The 21,180-nt window shown below is 48.2% G+C and overlaps 1 protein-coding gene across 1 annotated transcript in view; it reads right to left on the bottom strand.

Moving 5' to 3' along the window:
- The window catches only part of PDLIM4 (PDZ and LIM domain 4), a 53,503-nt gene that overhangs the window by 20,395 nt on the left and 11,928 nt on the right, over positions 1-21,180 (bottom strand). Inside the window, exons 2-3 of the mRNA XM_082323798.1 lie at positions 17,095-17,246; positions 6,366-6,450 (exon numbers count right to left, since the gene is read on the bottom strand). Of these exons, the coding sequence (XP_082179924.1) occupies positions 6,366-6,450; positions 17,095-17,246 (237 nt within the window). The remainder of the gene's footprint in view (positions 1-6,365; positions 6,451-17,094; positions 17,247-21,180) is intronic.

Genomic DNA, 21,180 nt, shown 5'->3' with positions numbered 1-21,180 from the left:
AAAGAGAGTTTGGGGAGCTGCTCCCTGCCCTCACCCCATCCCCCTCACTCGCTGTGCGGGCAGCCTTCGTCCCTGGGCCACTTGGGGGGCTGCACGGAGTCTGGGGCGCTGCACGGAGTCTGGGGGGCCGCACGGAGTCTGGGGGGCCGCACGGAGTCTGGGGGGCCGCACGGAGTCTGGGGGGCCGCACGGAGTCTGGGGGGCCGCACGGAGCATCCCTCCTGCACCAAGCATCCCCCCCTGCACCCAGCTGCTTGGGGAGGGCTCTCTCCACACACTCTCACCCCAGCAGGTCAAACAAGTGACTGCAAAGGGCAACTCATTCATCTTAAGTGAGCAACAAGGAAAAATGAAATGGGGTAAGTTATTTTTCCCCAATGGATAAGAACAGAAACACTGAATTATATATGTGCTTCCAAACAAACACTCCAAGTACACAAGCAGGCACTTTCCTTACCTGCATTAAGTCATCACTGAAACTGATGTTATCAAGTAAAACAACATGGTATATATCTGCGCGAGCTCCTTATCCACTGGCATTTTCTATTTTGTCCTAAATCAACCCACACTGTTACTATTTCAGTACAGATCCTATTTACCTTTGATGAGAACAAACTATTCAAGTTACCTGGACAGAAGAAAACACCATTTTGAAGTTTCCATTCCCATTTTTTTCCCCTTTATCCTAAGATGTTTTCCTCTTTCATATTCCAGGATTACTGAAGCTCACTTAATAAAGACGCTGATTTATAGAAGAGGTATATAGAGGATTTCACATAGAAGGTTATAGCTACAACAGTTTGACATATTACAGCGGTACTAAGAAAATTCCTTTGCTTTCAAATGATTCAATATTATATCACAGGAAAAAAGCAAACACGAGTGCACACCAACTTGTGTGTAACCTCTTCACCCCATAAATCAGATGAGCAGACTTTGGTGGTGTACAAACCCCTGATGTTTGAGTGTGAAATGCTGCCTGAGTATCCACAGCTCAAGGCTGACGCTGCTTACAGTGGCCATCAGGATTCAGCACGTTTCTGCTATTAAATCAGTCCTCAAACACCACACTGGGAGTTCCCACGCGACGGGAACCCGGTCTCGTGCCAGGGCATTATCTCATCCTTTGTTTTCCCAGAAGTACGAGGCAGACATTTTCCCCCTCCTTCTGCCCCGAGAGCACCAGTCGATGCCTGCGTGAGGGCTGGTTCGATGGGGGAGCCAGGCGTCCCGGCAAGAGCTTTCCCAGGAGCAGCCATGGCCCATCCTGTGGTGACAGCCAGAGGAGGGAGGAAGGAAGGTCAGTCACCTTGGGAAAGGAAATTCTACCTCTCCGGCAAGGAGGCTTTAACCCCCCAGTTCACAGAAATAAGTACAGCCTAGGCCATGCCTTTGCAAAGATGCATATGGAACCTTCCTGCACAACACCAACCCATTGAGAACTTAAAGCAATACTTGGAGCCAATTAATCAAATGAAGAGTCATTCAACCTTAACAAAAAAGAGTAACAATAATCCACTGAGACCAAAAAATAAATACGAGACTATTTAAGACATTTTTAAAGCTGTTAAAATCAGTGCTAAGGGACAAGTTAGCACCCAACCCTCCTCCACTGCAGGACACCACTACTGTCCCCAGAGCTGGGACACCAGAGGCTCAGGCTCACACCTGAAGACCACATGTGGGGTTTTTTTATTTTATTTTTTTAATTAGGAACAAGTACGATCAGCAGTATAGTAGACTGATACTATGACGAGGTGGCTATTTCTGGGGTCAGAGCAGGTATGAAAAGCTCACAGGAATGATGCTGCAGAGCCGACGCTGCCGAGAGGACACGTGTGGTGGGAGGCAGCAGGTCTTCAGCCAGGCACCAGAAAGCCAGGCCACCCATGTCCTGCCAGCCAGTGTAATGCTAGTCCTGCAGTCGTACAGACCTGCACCCATCTGACAACAGCACAAACGCGGGCATGTTTGCATTTCCATTGGCCTGGCTTACACGTAGTATTGGGTTTCTTGCACTGCCTGGTTCAGTGTGAGAGAGGACCAAGGTGAGCGGGACCAGGAGCACCGACCCACCATCCCCATTCCTCCCCCAAGAACGACATGGGTGCCGCTCTGCCAGCTGGGTGGCACAGGGATGCCATTCCCACAGGCACGGGGCTGACGACTGCCTGCGGGAAGTGCCTCTCCCTCTCTGGACAGCCGGAGGAAACCCAGCCTTTCAAACTCAGCCTTTCACCCCATGTAGCTTATTTTAGCCAAGTGTCCAGGTTTGGGAGGACTTGCATCCTATTCCAGCTTTGGCTACATGCTGCCAGTTTAATTTCTGCTCCAATTATTGTCACACCCAGACACTTGATCTACTGTCAATTAGCGCGGATGGGGCTGAAGCCCATGTTTCCAGCCCCCCCCCGGCCAGAAAGCTGCCAATTCTGGCAGTATGGGAACGGTCAAGAAAACAAACATCCTCTCCTTTTATTAGCACCACATGGCAGTGTTTTGACTAGCGAGCTTATGCTACAAGAAGCCGAAGACAGTGGGACTGCCAGAAACTGATGGATCGGTGCTCCCACTCTCCCTGTCTGCCGGGGAGGGACAGCCGGCGCCGGTGCCCACAGCAATGCTGGCACTGGGTGAACAGCCGGCGGCAAAGCAAGACTGGAGATCCTAACACATCAGCAGTGATGTCATGTCTGTGTGATGGCAATCCTGACTTCACACGACAGCACTGCTGGCTGGAGAGCACCGAGCCACCCTGCAGCATCCCCATGAGTCCCACCGTCACCCACGACTGGGTCTGACAAAGACACAGCTCTTCGTTATTTAGGATGCGAGTTTGAATGTCACCGAATTCACATCCTCCTCTAGAGACCCTCGCTGTTAAGGACAGACTTGTATAGTGTAACCAACTGATAATCAAAGTCTGCTTTTTTAAAAGTATTATTTCATGAAGGTGACTCACTAGCATCCTGTTCAGTGTCATTTCTGCTAATTGTGACCAAGCAGCTCTCCACTTCCAGCTTCTTCAGTTATGAGGGCAGTTATTCCCTGCAGTCATGGCATTAATCAAAGTTCTAATAAGCAGGATTGATTACATTCTTGGTCTCTGAGTAGGGGTTTTCCACAAAGCTCAACTGACAAACCACAACAGATTCAGCAAGAAAGGAGAGGAGAGCTCATCAGCTGGTCCATACCTTCCAAGCTCTCTTGCACAAAAGATAGCTGCAAGCCTCACTGCCTTCAAGACAAAGATTGCACCTAAATAAACTAAAATGTAATTACAGGGTATGTGCTTTCCTAGAAATCACACAGATTTAGGGATTCTGCTTATGCTCACATGTTTTGGGGCCTCTAGCATGAATTACTGTAGTCAGAAGTCAAAAGAAAGACTTTCAAGACATCTTTGCTCAGTATGATGGAAAAGCTGATAGAGTAAAACCTGGAGGAAGGAAAGACATGTGCTCCACATTACTGGAAAGGCCACTTGGGGTAAAACTCTCAAAACCCTTTTCAAGGACAACCCCAAACTTATTTTTGTGATTTGAGGGCAGAATTCCAGCAGAATTTTTTTCCCCCGTGTTTCAAAGCAGATTGCTTTTTTCCAGATGCGAGGAAGTGCACCTAAAGATTGCACATTTTGAGCCAAGCTATTACTTTGCAACGAGTCTTTTCTTTCTCACAATCTAGTAAGTGCCTTTGCTACAGGGGCTGAATGAATACAGTACAGGGCAGCCCTGGATCATATGGCGTTGCTCCATATGGGACTCCAGCCACGACCAGGATCTCTGCTCCCAGGGGACAGGATGCCTGCTGCAAGGGTCTGCGCTCTTGGGTGCTGATGATCACCCTTAGCATCATGCAAGTCAGAGGACATCTGCAATAACGCAGGGGTTACGACAGCTACTGGCACGTGTCCCAAGCAGTCAGTGTGAAACACACTCAAGGAACAGCCGGTTTGGGGAGGGAGAAGAGTCAACCAGCACATCCAGGGTGCAACCACAGCAAGAATACTCTAATGTGCACATGGTACCTCCTTCACCTCCTCTCTGGGAGACCGGAAAAGCCATTAAGCAAGACAACGTGCAGATAGAGCCATTGAAAAAGAGAGCAAGAGCAGGAACCTGCTGTCTGTACCTGCGTATTCTTGTTCATGCACCGCTCTCTGTGCCTTGCCACAAACACGTCTGCTGTACCCCCTGAGTACTCCACAGATTTAGACATTCTGAGCATAGGTCTGGATTCAGGAAAATCCATCTCTACCCCCTCATTATATTCTATGTAACTGTCTAATTTTTAAAAGGATCCATATGTAACATATATTAATAGTCAGATTCAAATCCAGTCTGCATTAAACCTCAGAAATGTTATATCTGGCAGCAGAACTGCTGCACATTTGGTCCTTATTTAATATTATTCATAGGGTTTTGGGCACATCAAAGTCTATTAAGAAAAAATATCTGTCAAAAAAGATTGCCGTAATTGATTAATGAAGCAAACATGGCCAGAACTCAAAGCCCAAGCACACAGATCACCCTGCTCTGTCAATCAGCGCAGGAAAAGATGAGCAGACCTGCGAGTTGCTCACATGCAATACTGGGGTGGGTTTGCTGGTGCTGCCATTCTGCAGCCGCTCTCCCTGCTGCCCCTGGGCAGCAATGCAAAATATTTGCAAATTCTACTGATCTGTCACAGGGCTGCAATGGCCAACAGTCACAGGCATGACTATGTGGGTCTGCCCTTTGTAGGGTTTGGAGAATCTCACCCCCGTCCTCATAATTTGGCGATGTCCCTGCTGCCAGTGCCATTTCCCCGCTCCTCAAAGGGAAATGAGGCCAACATCGCTCCTCATAGAGTCACCCCACCCTCTCCACCCTTGCAGGTCTTACATTCCTTCTGGACTGAGCCGAGGTTGGGCTGTGGGGGGACATCGGGACCCTCGTCAGGACACTCAAAGAGCCACCTCTAGGAACGAGCAGCAGAGCTAAGCCAGCAGCATCTGCAGATGGGCACTTTGTGAGTGCTGAAGAAAAGGCTCTCACGAAAGAGCGTATAACACAAACCACCTTTGTGGAGAAGGAAACCATATGAGCAACATTTGAACACTCAGCACCAGCACAAGAGTGCTCCTGCATTGCTGTGGCAATTGCAGGATTTTTTTTGTCAGCCTGAACTGATGCACTTTTGTTTTCTGACGCTTGCAGGCAGCTCTGGTGCCTCCACCACTGCTCTGGGAAGGGTTGGCCAACCTGCAGCAGTGGGAAGCCTCAGCAGACTTCAGTCCTGCCATCCATTACCTCATGTGCCCTGGGAAAGCTTGCAGCATGCGCATCTGCTCAGCACCCATCCGAGGACGAGCAAGACGGCAGGAGCTCCCCCCTGCCCCATCCTCTCCTCCTGATCTCCTCCTTATTCCCCAGATTCCTCTACATGAGGCATCACGGGCCAGCACAAAAACCCAACAGTCAGGTAACTCGGAGGCAGAAAGAGAGGAGCAAGACACCGTTTCTCTTCCCTTTGAGGAGCCAAAGGAGAATGAGAGTCATCTTTGACCTCACGAACAAGCTATTAGTCAAGAGATGGGTACAAAAGATGGAGATCTGCTCAGCTCCATCCACCTCCCGGTAGCAGGCTGCTGCTGGAGACAGGGTCTCTCAAAGACCACAGGGTGGGAAGGCAGGGCAGGCTGCAGGCAGAGTGCTGGCAGGAGGGTCTAGGGAGAAGAGCTGAAAACAGAGGGAAGAGACAAGCTGCAAAACAGAGAGAAGGAAGAGAAAGGAGTGAGACAGAAAAATGAAGAAAGAGGAGACCATTACAACAGAAAATAAAGCACCACCATATGAAGTGAATCACCGCCACAGGATTAGGAGGGTGCGGTGGATTTTGGAAGTAGCCGAGACAGAGGCACGTTGGCCGAGGCAGGTGCAAACAGAGCCCGGGCATGCCGTGCTCCAGGAAGGGCAGGCATCGGGCAGCGCCCTTAGGAAGACTCCCAATAGCTCCATCAAAATAATGCTGACCATGGCCCCCAGGGGGGTCCGGTGCTGGGCGCTCCCCGCCACTGCGGCACTGCCCAGCCTCCTTGGGCCACCGGCAAGCCGATTCAACAAAGCCTAACTTGGGCGGAGGGTAATTACAGAGCTGGGTTTAAGCCAGGAGCCTGGGCTTTGCCAGCCCAAGGAAAGCACAGCAAGCCCTGCACAGAAAAGTAACAAACATGATGCTTCAAAACCACGCACAGAAACTGCTTAACCTCTGGAAGGACCACAGGCAGAGCAGAGGGCTTTCCAGATTTCAGATATAGATCTCCTCTCCCCAGAAAAGCGAGCTGGAAAACCAGCCTTTGTGCAGGGCTGCTGCTGCCGTACCTGCGGTTCTGGCTCTATGTTGATCCGGTACGCTTGGGCCTTGCCGTCTTCCAGAACAGGGGGTGACCAGGTCTTCCCTTCAGCTCTGCAATGGGGAAATACGTAAACTCAACTTAAATTGATTTAAAAAAAAAAAAAAAAAACAAAAAAAAACAAAACACACAAACAACAAACCAAACACCCCCCCCAAAAAAAAACGACAAAAACCCCAGACTTAAAAAAAAAAAAAAAAAAAAAACAAAAACAAAAAAAAACCCCACCACAACCCACACATATATATAGTATGTAGGCCTGCCAGAGAACAAATATATATATACATGTTTGTCTAAAATTATCCTCAGAAATAGTACAGTGGTAAATAGAGAAGATGTCAGTTCCATGTTATTAAAACCACGAAGATCAAAACCATTCTTGAACTACAGGCTGCAACTTCATGTGACGTTTAAGCTACAAACTTATTTCAGTTCGCTAAATCAGGAGACAGGCATGTGGTGGTTCTTGTTTTGCGTACTCCTGGCTTTGCCGCTTTATTCTGGCCCTAAATCCTGAAATGTATTTTGATCATATGTGTGTGTACACATATATAAATATATGTATATATGCATTCCCTGGCAGGCCCATATACGAGACCACAGCAGGAATTATACAAATGCCTTTCAGCAAGAAGGCTTACACAATCCTGTATGAATCATCTTGACCCTTTCAACATGGGTGCTGGACAGAAAAAGTCCTAAAAATACAGTTTCCATTCACAAACGCATCTTCAGTCCTGCCAAGCAGAGCAGGACGCTGCCTCTGTCCAAAGATTTTCCCTGTGCCTGATCATTTTTTCCCTGCAGAGGTGGCTGGGGGCATGGCTGGGATACGATTGCCAGCGTGGCCGTCCTCTCCAACGCTTGGGGCACAAGGGAGCTGCAGGGGCCCGGGCAATGTCCAGCAGGCACATACACAGGCTTTTCTGGATGCTAAGAGGTTGAGTTGGGAGATGGAAACTGCATGAAGTGTAAGATAAAGTTTTCAAATGCAAACTCTTCTGTTTATCATCACAATCTGCACATGCACCACTTAATGAAAATAAGTCTTGCTCCGATAGGCACAGATCGGTCACCGTGGCCAAGTGTCCTTCGCCGGACTCTGGCCACTGCCACAAACCACATTCTGCTTTGGTTTAATTATCTGCAGAGTCCAAGTTTGAAGAATAAGGAGCATGGCTTTAACCCAGGAATTCTTGAGGTGATTTTTTTACCTTTGGTATTTTACATCTAAACCAGTCAGCATACAAACCTACCCTTCCAAATTCAAGGTCTGATCCAAAACTTATCAAAAGCAAAGGCTCCCACTGGCTTTAACACACTTTGGATCCACCCCCTGAGGATTTAAGCTTTTTTTTTTTGTTCCAAACCACTACCCAGGACTACCGTCACAGCTTTTTCAACTGGGAATAAAGTACCCCTTTTCATAGCTAGATGTCTTGTTCTGATAAATCATCTTTACTGTAATTATTTGACTTGACACTGGGACAAGTCACTTTAAGTTGGTCTTCCCAACTGTTTTCAGTGGGACAAAGGAAACCGTCCTTCCCAGGAACGGCAGCATTCCTAGCAATCCTGACTTGCTTTTTGCCACGGTCCAGCACTGTGTATATTGTTTCCACATTGATAATTTCATCTAGAGACCCAAAACAATGAAAATGCCTAATTACCTTGGCAGAGATCACCATTATTATTTCTGTGCTTTTTCCCCTGTATTGAATCAGCCTGATGTGTGCTCACACTGCTGCCGAGACGGGGCAGTTACAACACCCCCCTTCGCTCAGCCCTGGAGCCCACATACCAAACACAGCTTAAAGGATTCCTGAAGACTTCAATTTGCCAATAAATAACTGAGATTCAGAAAGTGACTCTGATTGCAGAAGAGAAGAGCGATAGCAGTAAACTCACTCTGCATTAAGCTACAGCATTCGGTCACCAGTGCTGCCAGCACTTTCTACTTGGAGCGTCCCAGTTCCCCATGCCCCTAAATGAACAAAGATCACACCAGCTGTAGCACAAAGCAGCTAAACTTGTGTTTTCCAAAAATCGTTATAGGCATCTTCACACTTAATAAAAGACATGCACAGACTTAGGTTTGCATGTAGAAGCCCATTTGTAGTTAGTGCTGTTAATGATTAAACTGAAGGCTTCACCAAGCAAGACAGCCTCGTGCACCTTCCAGCGATGGCCTGAGCAAAGCCGGACTCACCTCAGCCACAGCTTCCACTTGAACTACTCTGAAATTAAGCTGATACAGCATGATTTAGGTTCTATTTGGCACTTTTAAAGGCAAAGCAAAGGAGACTGGGAGAAACACCAGCCTCACCAGAGAGAAATGCAAGTTGCATGTTTGATGAGCATTTATGCTTACACAAGGAGACTCTGTCTTTTCCATAGGAAATACAAGGTAATCTGAAATAATTAAGAGGTGACTGCCCAAGTGTGTGATGCCATGGGCAGCTACCGCAGAACAGCTGATGCCCTGAGCTCGCACCCCAGTCCCAGCTGCAGGAGCACCCCCGTGCCATGTCCCGGGCAGGACAGGGGAGCTGAGCAAGCCCTGGAGCAGCTCAGCATGGTCAGCATGGCCACCCCCAGCCACCCTGGCAGCAGGTTCACACTACCAACAGTCAGAGCTTTATGTTTAGGCAACAGCAAAAAACTAATCACGCTTTTCTAACATAATGGGTGAGAGATCAGACATTGCACTCAAATGTTCCGAGTCATTAAATTTACTGCTCATGGATGAGAAAAGTGTTTTCAGATGTGTTGTAGGGTATTAAAGTCAGCTATGTGGAAATCATTACTCCGCACTAACAACACTCTATTTTAACGGCTGCTAGGACAATCCTAAGAAAAATAACTTGACCTAGGTTAGTGCTAGGCCTTCAACACGGGGCTTCGTGGGAAACAGACCCATTAACAAGACATAACTAAAAAAATAGTTGCAGACACCTTTTATCCCACAATTTGTTTTCTAAAAGACTCAACGTCATTCTCAAAAGATTACTTGCATATGCTCACATATTTTACCAAAATGTTTTTTCACCTGGTAATGATCTGCAAGTCTTGCTCTCTACATTTGTAGAACTGCTTTTAAGTTGCAAGAATTCCTGGGTCTTATTGAATTTCTAATTTCTCCATCCCCTTATAAACTAACATTTAGCACCTGGGAAAGTGCCAGACCAGACCTGGGACACTGCCATCTGCTATTGTGCAGCTGCGCCGGTCTGAGCGGGCGACAGCTACGCAAACAGCGATAGGGTTGTTCTGGAGGTATTTTACCCCAATCTGTATAGTCCCTTCGGGGGGGCGGGGGGGGTGGTGTGACTCCAGGTTCCTGCCCATCTCCTGAACGCTATTCACCTCCCATGACGGTACATCACTATGGTCACAACTGATTTTTATCACCAATATGGCCATTAGCCTTCTAGGACCTGGACTGAGTCTAGGAGCAGCTACAGCTGATGCTTCTAATTTCCCAGGACTGTGAACCTCACCGTGATAACCATAAGGTGTTGGATCCATCCCTGCAGCCTGATGTAGGGCTTTCACCTGCCGTGCAAGGTGGGCAAGGCTTTGCACAGGCTGGTGAACAGGCACAGGAGCCGAGCTCAGCTGAGCACCCCAATGGACCCAGCTTGTCCGGGGTACGTGAAAGAGAAGCTGCGGGATTTCTCCTTCTTCATTTCTCTCAGCTGAAACCATTGCTGTACACAGGCTCTGGAAAGCTGCCGGTTTTCCCCTCTATTAGTCCTCAAGTAGCTCCAGAGGGGAAGCTGTGATTCACTTTTTCAGTTGTACTTTTACTGGAAACTTGAGAACATCATACATTGTCATCCTTCCCATCTTCCAGCTTGCAGCAAACAGACCCCAACAAAACCTCCACGAGCTGGGGGAGGCAGGAGGGGGGGGAACTCAGAAGAACATCAACTACGTGAGGTTCCAGGGACTTTTGGGGCTACATGTCCAGCAGACTCATTACTGGGCTTTCTCTTTTAGAAACTCCATCTCTATACAGAGAGCAGGAATAAATAGAAAATCTTCATACTCAAAGCCTCCAAGCAGACTCAGCAGAGCTGTAATGGTGCATCGGTCCGTGTTGGTTCTCTGCACACTACGTGTCCCCAGGCAAGCGGGGTTTGGTTATCCATCCTGCACAGATCGAGGTTGCAAGCCTCGCTGCAGTTTTGCACTTGGGCTGCTGCTTTCCTTGGTCACTCAGTCTCAAGCAAATGAGAACAAGTCTGATCCGCATTGCGAGCACGACACTGCACGCTGCTGCCATCTGTAAAGGAATTTGGGTTTTCCCGGCCCATGCATGCTAGTTGTCTTCCTTTTCAGCCCCTTGTCCTTGCTCCGCCAGGGTTGCATAGAGCAAAACAGTCCCCCCAGGTCCCCCGCACTGGACAGGGGTTTCCACAGCTGCTATTTAAAGAGAAGAGTTACCACCTCTGAAATACCTTCCCTCCGTGGGCAAGGGCTCAGCAGTGCCGCTCGTGCAGCATGCACACCAGACAGAAGAGGAAGAAACTGTTTCCAGGATTTATTGTAGACAGAAGGAACCAAACCTGAACCTTTGAGGATTTATGCTTTGGCACCACAGTCAGGAAACAAACACAACAGGACGACTCTGGGGTCCCTGGCTGTGCCGGGGGCCAGGCAGACGCTGCCAAGTCCTCCAGCATCCACCCAACCCTGCGCACAAACAGCCTCAGTGTGATTACCAAAAGAAAGGGCTGTAATTGGATTGGGCTGGGAAGAACAGCATCAAAATTATTATTTTTTATTTTTAAGGAAGTCTCACAACCCACATGAATTCCTCCCCGCACATCAGAGGAACATGAACACGTTACTTCTGGGGCAGAGGAGCCAGAAAGCACACTTCTTGCCTGGTAAGGAATTTTTTCATTTGTGTAACTTAGAGACAACTTCACAGTGAAAAAAAAAGAAAAACAAGTTCTATGTTCACAGTGATCATCCTTATCCACACATTTACATTATTTAAAACTCTGAAATCCTTGGCCTCCAGACAAATGCATGCATTTTGTGGGTAAATACCAAGATCTACATAGCACATTTCTGTGAGTAATAATTCACGGGTTTGCTTAACACCCAGGATCTTCTCCAACCAGCTGCCACATACCTGCCCTTACCCTCCCTTGCAGATGCCAGTAAGGAAGGCGAAGCAGAGCCCGTGCTGCCTTGGCTTGGGATTCAACAGCTGGGAAGACGATGCTGGAACGGGCTGATTTATCATCAGGGCAGCCTGAACCACCCCACTAAATCTTCATCAGCGCCATCACCACCTCCCCTCCACAGCCCAGGTGCCAGGCACTGCTCCAGCCTTACTAAGCCCACTTGAACTTCTGGCCTTGCATTTCAGAGCCATTAACCACAACCTGAACGCCCACCCCTTGGTACAGGGATGCCTAGGTAATTCCTCACACGTTACCATCAGTACCCACACAAGCATCAGTTACATAAATCGACTCCTTTCATGAGCTGATGAGGATTTTCCTCTGCTCCATTTCAGAACAGAAGGGCTACTGTGCTGCTTTGCTTTCCACGGTACTGCTGCCCAGAAACAGCCCCGCACATCTCGGAGCAAAAGGCGACCCAATGAAGCTGGGGACAAAACACAAAACACTGAAGTTATTCAGTGGGGACAGGGGCTAGCCAAGAAAGGCGTTAGGGAATGGGGGCGCAAAAAAAGAGGGAGAACCACCCCAAGAGCACTTAAAGTCCTCAATAAAGGACAGAGATTTTAGAATTATATGCTAGTACAGCCTAAGAGCGGGGGCAGCCTCACAGATACCAACACTGACTCTGGGCTGAAGGGGATGCAGGGGAGCCACAGCCTCCAACACACTTGAAAAGCTGCAACATCTCCTTCCCAGCAGTTTTCCCGATGTGGGCTTGGGGCCAGCTCCTCCAGGAAGGATGCAGCACCAGCCTTCATGCTCCCAGCTGGCAGATAACAAAAGCTTCAGAGAAAGCTTTCGGGCTCGCCTTCCCCTTCTGGCACAGATGGGCAGGTCTGGACGGTGCTGCCAAGGACTTTCCAGCGGTGTGCGTCACAGGAGCAGCATCTGCGATGCCACAAGGTCTCCTGTCCAGCGCCCGAGGTCCTGTGGGAGCTCAACCCTCTGCTCTCCAATGGTGGTTTCAGCAAAACACAGCTCCAACCCAATTTTATGGCTGCTTTTATTTGAGGCATGACCCGATTTGAAGTAACAAGTCTTCCCTAATAACCAGGGCTGCAGCATAACCACAAGAGATGTTAACATTCAAAGGAGCTGGGAAGGCTTTCTTTGAGAGAGATAAGAAAATACACAGTAATATATAAGCAAGAACAGGGCAAGCTGCACTGCTGAGCTGGTTATCTCTGGACTGTAGTCCTGTTGCATGCACTTGCCTGGATGCTGACTGCCTTCCAGGAGAAGAAAGGGTTGATTTTTGAGAAATAATATTGATTTTAATACAGAAGTACTTGTTCACATGAACATACATCACTACAGAGAATCCAGACGCGATTTATCAAGCCTGCAATTATTTTGGTTTGTGTTGCTGGATCCTTTGTTACTGTTAGAAAACAAAATAGCTTTTCCCATGCCCTCCAGACACTGCCTCCCTCAGCCTCCCCAAAATGACGTGAAAGATCAGATGCAGAGCTGCCCTGAGCCCCGCTTTTCTTTGCAAACCAGCAGCCCACGTCTTCAGAGGTACCTCCACAGCGCTGCACCCCCAGCCCTGCCTCCTGCAGGGTTCATAACCAGTCCAGGGAAACCAGAGTGTCCCACGGAGAGAATAAAAGTATTCGTCCAGTTTCCCAGCAGCTGTCATGCAACTGTGCCAGATATGCTAGGAAACAACGCGGTTCCTTTCTGCAGACACAGCCATGCCATTCGCACCATGGATCTTCCCTGCTGCCTCAAAACTTCACTTCTCCAGGGGTCCCGGTGCCTCCGACTCCCCCTCCCCAGCTCCCCCCGGAGCTCAGCACAGCTCCCCGCGAGCGAAGCCACAGCAGATGTGCTTCCCAACAGCTGGCACGGTCCTTCAGCCGGCAGAGCGCCGGGGAGGAGTGCTCTGGGTGCTGCTGTCCATTACGGTGTTTAGAAATGACATGTTCACATTTGATCAGAAACTCAGTTTTTCTACTTTCAGATGGACTACGTGAACAGATTCTGCCATGCAGCCAGATAAGAGAAAAAAAAAAACAAAACAAAACCATCAAACCCAGTGTGACATTCCTAATGACAGACTGTGCTAACGATACATGCCCCAACCTATGTGCAGTCCAGCCACACGGTCACGCCTGACTATGGCCAAAGTTTGCATCACAACAGAAATCCCACTAACTTCAGTTGTTCCCTCCCAAGTATAGGGAGAGATATTACCTGCACTGCATGGGAAAGTTTTACATGCTAATGGTTTATTCCACCCACAGTCAGTCCTCCTGGCTCTTTATTTTTTTCCCCCATCGGTGTATCCAAATGTCTTAATAAAGCAAATTTGATAAATAGGACAATCAGCATCTCTTCCCATCAAATTCAATGGGCTCTCTGCATCACGAACACCTCCGAAACCCAGACAGGCCACATCAGTCTCGAACATCCCATGAGACTGCACAGTAAATCTGCCTTCTTGTCTTCCCCCGCACATCTTCCCCCCATTCCGACTTTCCTGCTGAACCTTCTAGTCAAAGGGCATTTACTGACCACATCTTGAAAACAAAACCAATCTTGTTCTGTGTCTTGGCAACACATAAGGCCAAGGGTTCATGGAGAAAGGGCATGGGATGGAAGAAGCCCAAAGGGCACCAGAGGACTGGAAGCCCTTTGCTGCCAGGCCCGCTGCCTTCCCTCGGCACACACGCCCAGCTGGAGGGAGCCTCCTTTGGTAAAACAGAATTAACATCAAATTTCATACGTCTTCACTAGAGACATACAACAAACAAGGTCATTATTTCAAACATATTTCAGACAAACACACTTATTTAAAAAAAACCTGCTTATGTTGATTGGCAAACTATATTTTGTTGAAGGCAGCATACAGAGAAGACACTGCTTGGAGAGCATCCTTCTGCCTGAGGGAGAAGATATAATCCACACCTTTGCACATGGGGCTTTCCTGGAGCTCAGCCTCATAGCGGAGTCCAGGGCAGCGACCCGCAGCCATTACAAACGGCAGTTGCTGGACATGCACACAAACAAACAAACTCTTCCGTCACTGCCCCAGGACGCGGCTCCCTTGCTAGCACCAGGTCACCCTGTTCTCCAGGAGGAAAGTCCTGGAGCAGGGATCTGCTCACACCGAGGAAGTAGCGCAGGATACGCTTCCAGCAATGACTAACGGCTGGGCAGAATCGTCTGGATCCAACAGGTCACTCGGGGAAACAGGAGAGAGATCCAAGAGCCATGTCACCAAGCACTTGCTTTGGGCCAAACTAAAAATAGACCTAATAAAGCTTTACTGGAGCTGCTTTCTTTACTGCAGAAAAAATAAACTATTCAGTTTTTCCTATCAAGAGAGAAGCCACCCCCGAAGACTTCTCTGGGCATGGCCGAGGTGTGTTTGCTCTCAGCAGAGCCACCAAACTGACCCCACAGCGAGATCTCCCTGAGAGGAGCCACCCCACGCTGAATAGTTCCTCACCGTCACCAGCTCCTGTCTGTTCCTGCCTTGCAGAAGCCTGAGCATTTATTTTTGTCTGACTATAAGGTATAAGAGCCTTTAAAATCTGCATTTATGAAGACTTTAAGGCTTGACAAAACCATTGCAAATATCTTACCTACCCTTCCTGCCTAGGAAAGCCCAGACCACCTCACCCACGAACCCTGCACTGCTGCAAGGCTGCCAGCCATCACCAGCAACATCTGCTATAGAGAATCCACTGCTTCTCTGGGTCTTGCAGTTACAAATATCCACCTTGGTAGGTGTAGTTGGGCACACCCAACCTGAAGCCCTCCTGCTGCCAGAAGTCTTCCACACACCAGCTTCCAGACCACCGCGAGGTCGTTAATGAACATTTCTGCATCTCACGCAAGCTAAACAGACAGATCATCCTTAACAGCACCAAGGCACGTACCCGCACTGCTGCAAAACCTCCGTCCGCTCCTCTCGCGATGGGGCGGAGCTGCATCAGTGTGACAGAACCCCTGCCCTGTGTCTGTGTAAGAAGTCACCTCTTAGGAGAGGACATGCACTTTCACGGAGATACTGCTGACACAGCATACACTGACATGGCAGCTACCACCACCAGTATGGTCACAGCTACCACCAGCAAGATTCAGGCACCACTTCCTAACCACGAGGACCGGGTGGACACCAGCAGAAAGCTGGGCACGTACTGCGTGCCTCCTGCAGAGGAGGGGTACTCAAGGGTCTGATCTCAGCCAACAAACAGACGTCAGTTGATATCAGTGGCTGAAGTGAGGTGTAAAAGTGGGAATTCAGCCCATAAATTCATGCAGTAGAAACCCTTACACACAAGAATAAAATGCTGCCACGCTGCAGATGAAAGTTGTTTTCAGCAAAACTTTATTCTAACTCCTGATGGAGTTGTTCTGCTGCCAAACCACCTCAGCAGCTGGTAGCTCACCAAAACCTTCCGTCACTACACGAGGATTTCCACCTCTTCCAAGGAGAGCTGCACCAGCCTGCGGACAGCCAGGAAGGGAACCCTTGTCCTGCCCTGGGTACAGCCCCTGTATGGGGTAGAAGACCATCCAGTCTCCCTAAAACTGTTCCTAATGGAAAGGAAAATGTCCATCCTCCTTGGCTATGGGAAATTCTACCTGCATGAAGGGTGTTCTTGTTTTTCTTTTTTTTCTTTCTTTCCTAGTGCTGAAGCCACATCATCCCTATGGCATGGGCTGAGCTCAGGGGAATCTGCTTCAGCCGGGCAGGTCAGACACCACTGTCTGATGAACGATGAGGAACCAACGAGGCTTTGCTCCATTTAGAGCAGCACTCCTTCCCCACTGCCCAGGCTTCCAGTTAGAAACTACATGTTTTCCAAGAGAAGTATAAACAGTAAATGATAGCTCTTTATAGCAGGAAATGCCTTTTTAATCTGAAGTGGAAAATTGTATACACTTATTGAAATCTGTTTCAGATAACACTAGCCATTTGTGAGCCTTATAAGGAGCACTCATTTTGCTTGGATAATTTGCGATTTGTATTAGGAACCTTTAGCTACAGAATTAATTCCAATGGAAAGCAAAAAAAACCCCAAGCCTTTGTTTTGCTTTGAAATATTCTAAAAAAGTGAATTTGGCAGGACCTTCAAATGTATATTCATCGAACAGATGTTTAGGAAAATGATAGGTGGATGTTAATGAAGTGGAAGGCTTTGCCCAAAGGAGATTTCGATCCCAGTGCTAGTCTTGAGTCGCTAAAACCTCCACTGGGTTGAAGGATCCGACCCAGCTCACAGCCTGGACAAGCCTTGCAAGGTACGAGTGATAACCTACACATATAAGTGAACTGAACCCATTTTTTTGTATCAGTGATCTTTTAAAAATAATTTTGTTTTACTGTTTTTAAAAATGCAGAACAACTACACAGACCATGGGGATGCACCAAGAACTGAGCCTAAGGGCACATCTGCTCCGGGACCAGCTGCAAGCTGCCTGCAGAAGAGCCAAGCAAAGCTGACACAAGAGCACATCAAACAGAAGAGGACCTACCTGTTCAAGGAGAGCAGTAGCTGGTCCATGCACGCTTTGATCTTGTTTTGTGCTTCTAGGTGTGTCATGTTCTCCGTGCTCTCTCCATTAATTGCCAGAATAATATCTCCTGGGCACAGGTTTGCCATGGCTGCTTTACTGCCAGGGTTAATCTAGGCAGGGAAAAATAAAAGGGTTACTTAAAAGAACTCTTGGTTTTAAAAAAAAGTCCAGTTTCTTAGAATAAGTGGCAGATAAAAGGAATAGTTCTTTCTGGAGAAGATGTGATTTGCCTACACCAACGGCATCTACCGGAGGTTGGATGACAGAGCCATGGCTCTCGGGTCAGCCCCAGTCCTCCAAGGGCCATCCTCTACAACAATGTTCTTTTAAATAAGAGATTTCTGTCAACCCCAGTCAGTGTGTGACCAGGTCCTCTCTTCAGACTCGTCTCTTGCTTGAAATAATGCAATACCCTCTTTCCAGAGAGATGCTTTAGACTCCCTTGGCTCGCAGGCCTTAAATCATGCTGCGAGAGTCAATCCCTAAAGAGCACATGCAGCCCTCCTCTTTGGCTAACTACGTAATTAGAAGATGAGAGCAGTCACCCTAATTGCTTCCTGTGGAGAGGTTACATTTGACATCAGTTTTTCCTGACCGTCATTCAAATGATTTGTCTCTTTCTAGCCCTGCATGGAATATCATGCAGCTCGTTAAGTCTCCACAACTCTTTCCTTCTGGTTTTGTAGGAATGCCAGAACCTTATAAAACTTATAACTTCTTTCCTGAAGAACTAACGACAGATCCAGGTACTGTTTGTGGTCAGCCATAAGACCAATCCTGCAGCCCATAAAAGAGTTTCTTTAGAAATTACTATTTCATTTACATCAGCCCAAATGTGGTTTTAATTTTTGCAATAATATAAAATGATGCAAGGCATAGGCAGGACGGGTAAATGTGTCTGTTTAAACTCTTAATAGCTACATGCTTGCTCTCTAATTTCCTCTTCAGTCATTCAGAGCATCTGCTAATGCTCTGCTAACCAACCATGTGGTTTATCAAGTGAGAAAGTACAGTGAGTCTGACTTCTGGTTATTCATATCTCACTGCATGTAGAGTACGATGGTGCTTTGATTCTATTTAGTCTTGATTTACACGGGTATAATCCTCTGTCTCAGGCGATGGGTCTCTGCTCCATCACACCCTGCTCGGAAGATCCAGGCAACAGGATCACTGCTCTATCCTCCATCTCCCCTCGGACATAGCTTACCTCGGTGCGCAGGGGCAACCAGACGCTAACAAAACAGGTATGTTTTTTCAGACAGTTTGAGACCAAGTGCTGGCCACCTGCTCCAAGGTGCCCACAAGCCCCCTGACCACCGCAGGCCATCATTAAACAGGCAGTCTTTTAGAAAGGGAGGCACGCAGGCCTCCCTGTTTTCATCTTCTGTTTTTTCCAGTTCTGTTTTCATAGGGAATTTGAAGAGGGTTTAGCCCTAACACCAAGGCCCTTTGTGGGATGTGCTGGGGCTGCTCAGGGGACTGAGGCTGGTACAACAGCCAGTAAGAGGCAGACAGCACCCAGCGTAACACAGACCCACTGCACCCCTCCCTGTGTGACTACAGCCACCTATGCCACCGAAACATGAACCCAAAGGTGTCTGAGGAGCTCCAAACCACTTTTTGCATTTAAGTAGAACTGGCAGCCTGAATTAAGCCTTTTGTTGCATTGTCAGAGTAAATCAGCATTTACCATTTGCTCTTCAATGGTTTCAGCCCAGCTATTTTGCTCCAGAAAACCTGCTGGGCCAACTCCTTCCTTGCTCGCAGGCTCCCCTGTGACTCAGCTCAGAGCAAACAACAGGAGGTATTTCTGAACACAGCACACATTAGCTGCAAAGCTCTGACACAGGACATGTCAACCCAGGATAGGTTTATTTTTTCCCTGGCATGCATTTGTCCTGTTGTTTTATTGAACCCATGTAAGATGACATGGCATTCACAGAGCATTAGGCTCCTTCTACAGCAACGGAAGCTGCCAGACCCACCAGAAAGTCAACCAGAAGCTCAACCAGCACCTCCAAGGAAGCATCTCCATGCACTTGCCTGTTGTTATCCGCTTCCCTCGGTGTCTGCCCCGCAGCCCCGGCTGCCAGCAGGCTTTTGGACCAAGACCTTCAGTTTAACCCAGGACAGCTGTATTTTGTTCTTGTCTATTCAATGCTGTCTAGATGTCTGATGGATTTTTCTCCCCACACTGATCTTAACCAGATTGTAGCTTCCTTGGAGAATAAGCTGCTCATAAACGGGGCTCTTAGCTGTTTCCTATTTTTAGATTCTGGTTTATTTCAAATTATTTTGGCAGTATCTTCATATTAGCATTTTATGCCAGCCATGGAGATGACTGAGGGCTTGAAATGGAGCTGCATTCCAAGAACTCATTAGTTTGAGATACCGCATCGGTGTCACAGCAGCTTGGGAATCAGTATTGTAATGTCTGTCAGGTCCAAAGTTTGCATTTTAGTGAATAATGTTTAAAATACTTCAAACCAAGTTCTCCTAACTCACAGCTGTGCAAAGCCATTAACACCAAACATGCCACAGAAAGCCCTACGAGCCCGGCTATGGGTCAGGGCTGTGTTTGAATCCTCCTGCAAGGGTCCCACCTGCTTCGCTCCATGTGGATCCATGCAGACAGCCTACTGCAAGACTAGGATCTCCATAGGGACAAGGACGTAATTTTAAGGATAGTAATTTTTGTAATAGAGTCTATGCTTGGAGTGAAACATCCAAGAAAGATGACCCTCTACGGTCACGTGGAAACGAACAAACACGCAAGGAAGGAGCAGGAGGGATCAAGCAGCCAGCACCCACAGCCAGCAGCAATCGGCTCAACCCAGAATGCTTCGTAACCAGCCTCTTTCCTTACAAAGGCCAGCTACTGCCCAGCGAGCTGCTGAGCACCTACTGTTATAAACAAGTACATACAAAACCCAAGTGTTTTTCTGTTCAAGTGATAAACCTCATTTTGCATATTAGTCCATTCTCCAGGGCTATGGCTAAGTAATGTAACTACAGACGTATGTATTGCCTGTGGGTGTAAGGTTTCTCCAGGGCAGTGACACTAAAGCCCAGCAGCGCAGGGAGGTTTTGGGATGGAGCTTTAACCAGAGGCACTCACTCGTGCCTCCCTCCAGAGGGGCCTCGGGTCTGCCGTGAGCAGCGCGTGCAACGTGAACGAAGTGTGCACGACATAAACGAAGCATGCACGAATTCGAGAGTAACTGGATATCTTATGAAGTTAAAAACACTGCAAAGAAAACATGCACCGACTCACTGACGGGCTCAGTTCTCGAAAGGGCCCTCCAAAGGAACTGAGGTTTGAGAATACAATAGGCTTAAGAAAAACAGTGGTAAGATTTTTAAGTTTTCCATCAGTGCTAAGAACAAACTGCTTTAAAAATCAAGGTAGAATGAACACAGACTAAGACAAGATCAATGGATATGTAACTCGAGGTGGTGTAAACAGTCTCCCCGGGACTAGGACAGGTTGTGTCTCCCTGCCACACGCTGCCTTTCTACAGGCAGTGCCAAGTACCCTAAAGCCAAGCCCCAGCTCATGCACTGGGGCCGAACGCGGGCTCCATCCCACACCACCTGCTGTACCCTGCATGAGCCATGCCTCATCTTGCCCACGCTGGGCGCCTGCCAGGATTTGGGCTGTTTGTCTGCTTTTCTCCAGGGAAGAGCTCAAGCAGAGCAATTACACGCTAGCACAGAGCCGGCCCCGTCCCGCACACCCTGCTAACTGCCGGGGCTGCAGGGCCCCACATGGGTGCTGGTATTTCAGGGCCGGAGCAAGGCACTGGTGGAGAATTACGTGGGTGGACGGGCCGGTCTGAGCCCTCACGCTGTTGGCAGCTCACGGGGTCTCACTCCCCGCAAGGCCACGTGGCTCCCAAAGGGCTCCGCTTGTGCCGTGGAGTGACAGCAACCTCAATGCACGTTCAGAGCAGTCAAGTGTATGGTACCGAGAGCCAAACCCACAGCAAACACCACAGGCTTAAAGAAACATAAATATTTTTATTAAAGTTCCCCTAAAGGTTT

This window comes from Platalea leucorodia, assembly GCF_965183815.1.
Source record: "Platalea leucorodia genome assembly, chromosome: 11".
NCBI classification, from domain to species: domain Eukaryota; kingdom Metazoa; phylum Chordata; class Aves; order Pelecaniformes; family Threskiornithidae; genus Platalea; species Platalea leucorodia.
Note: the sequence above shows the minus strand (reverse complement) of the source record. Positions and strands in the feature narration are given on the sequence as shown.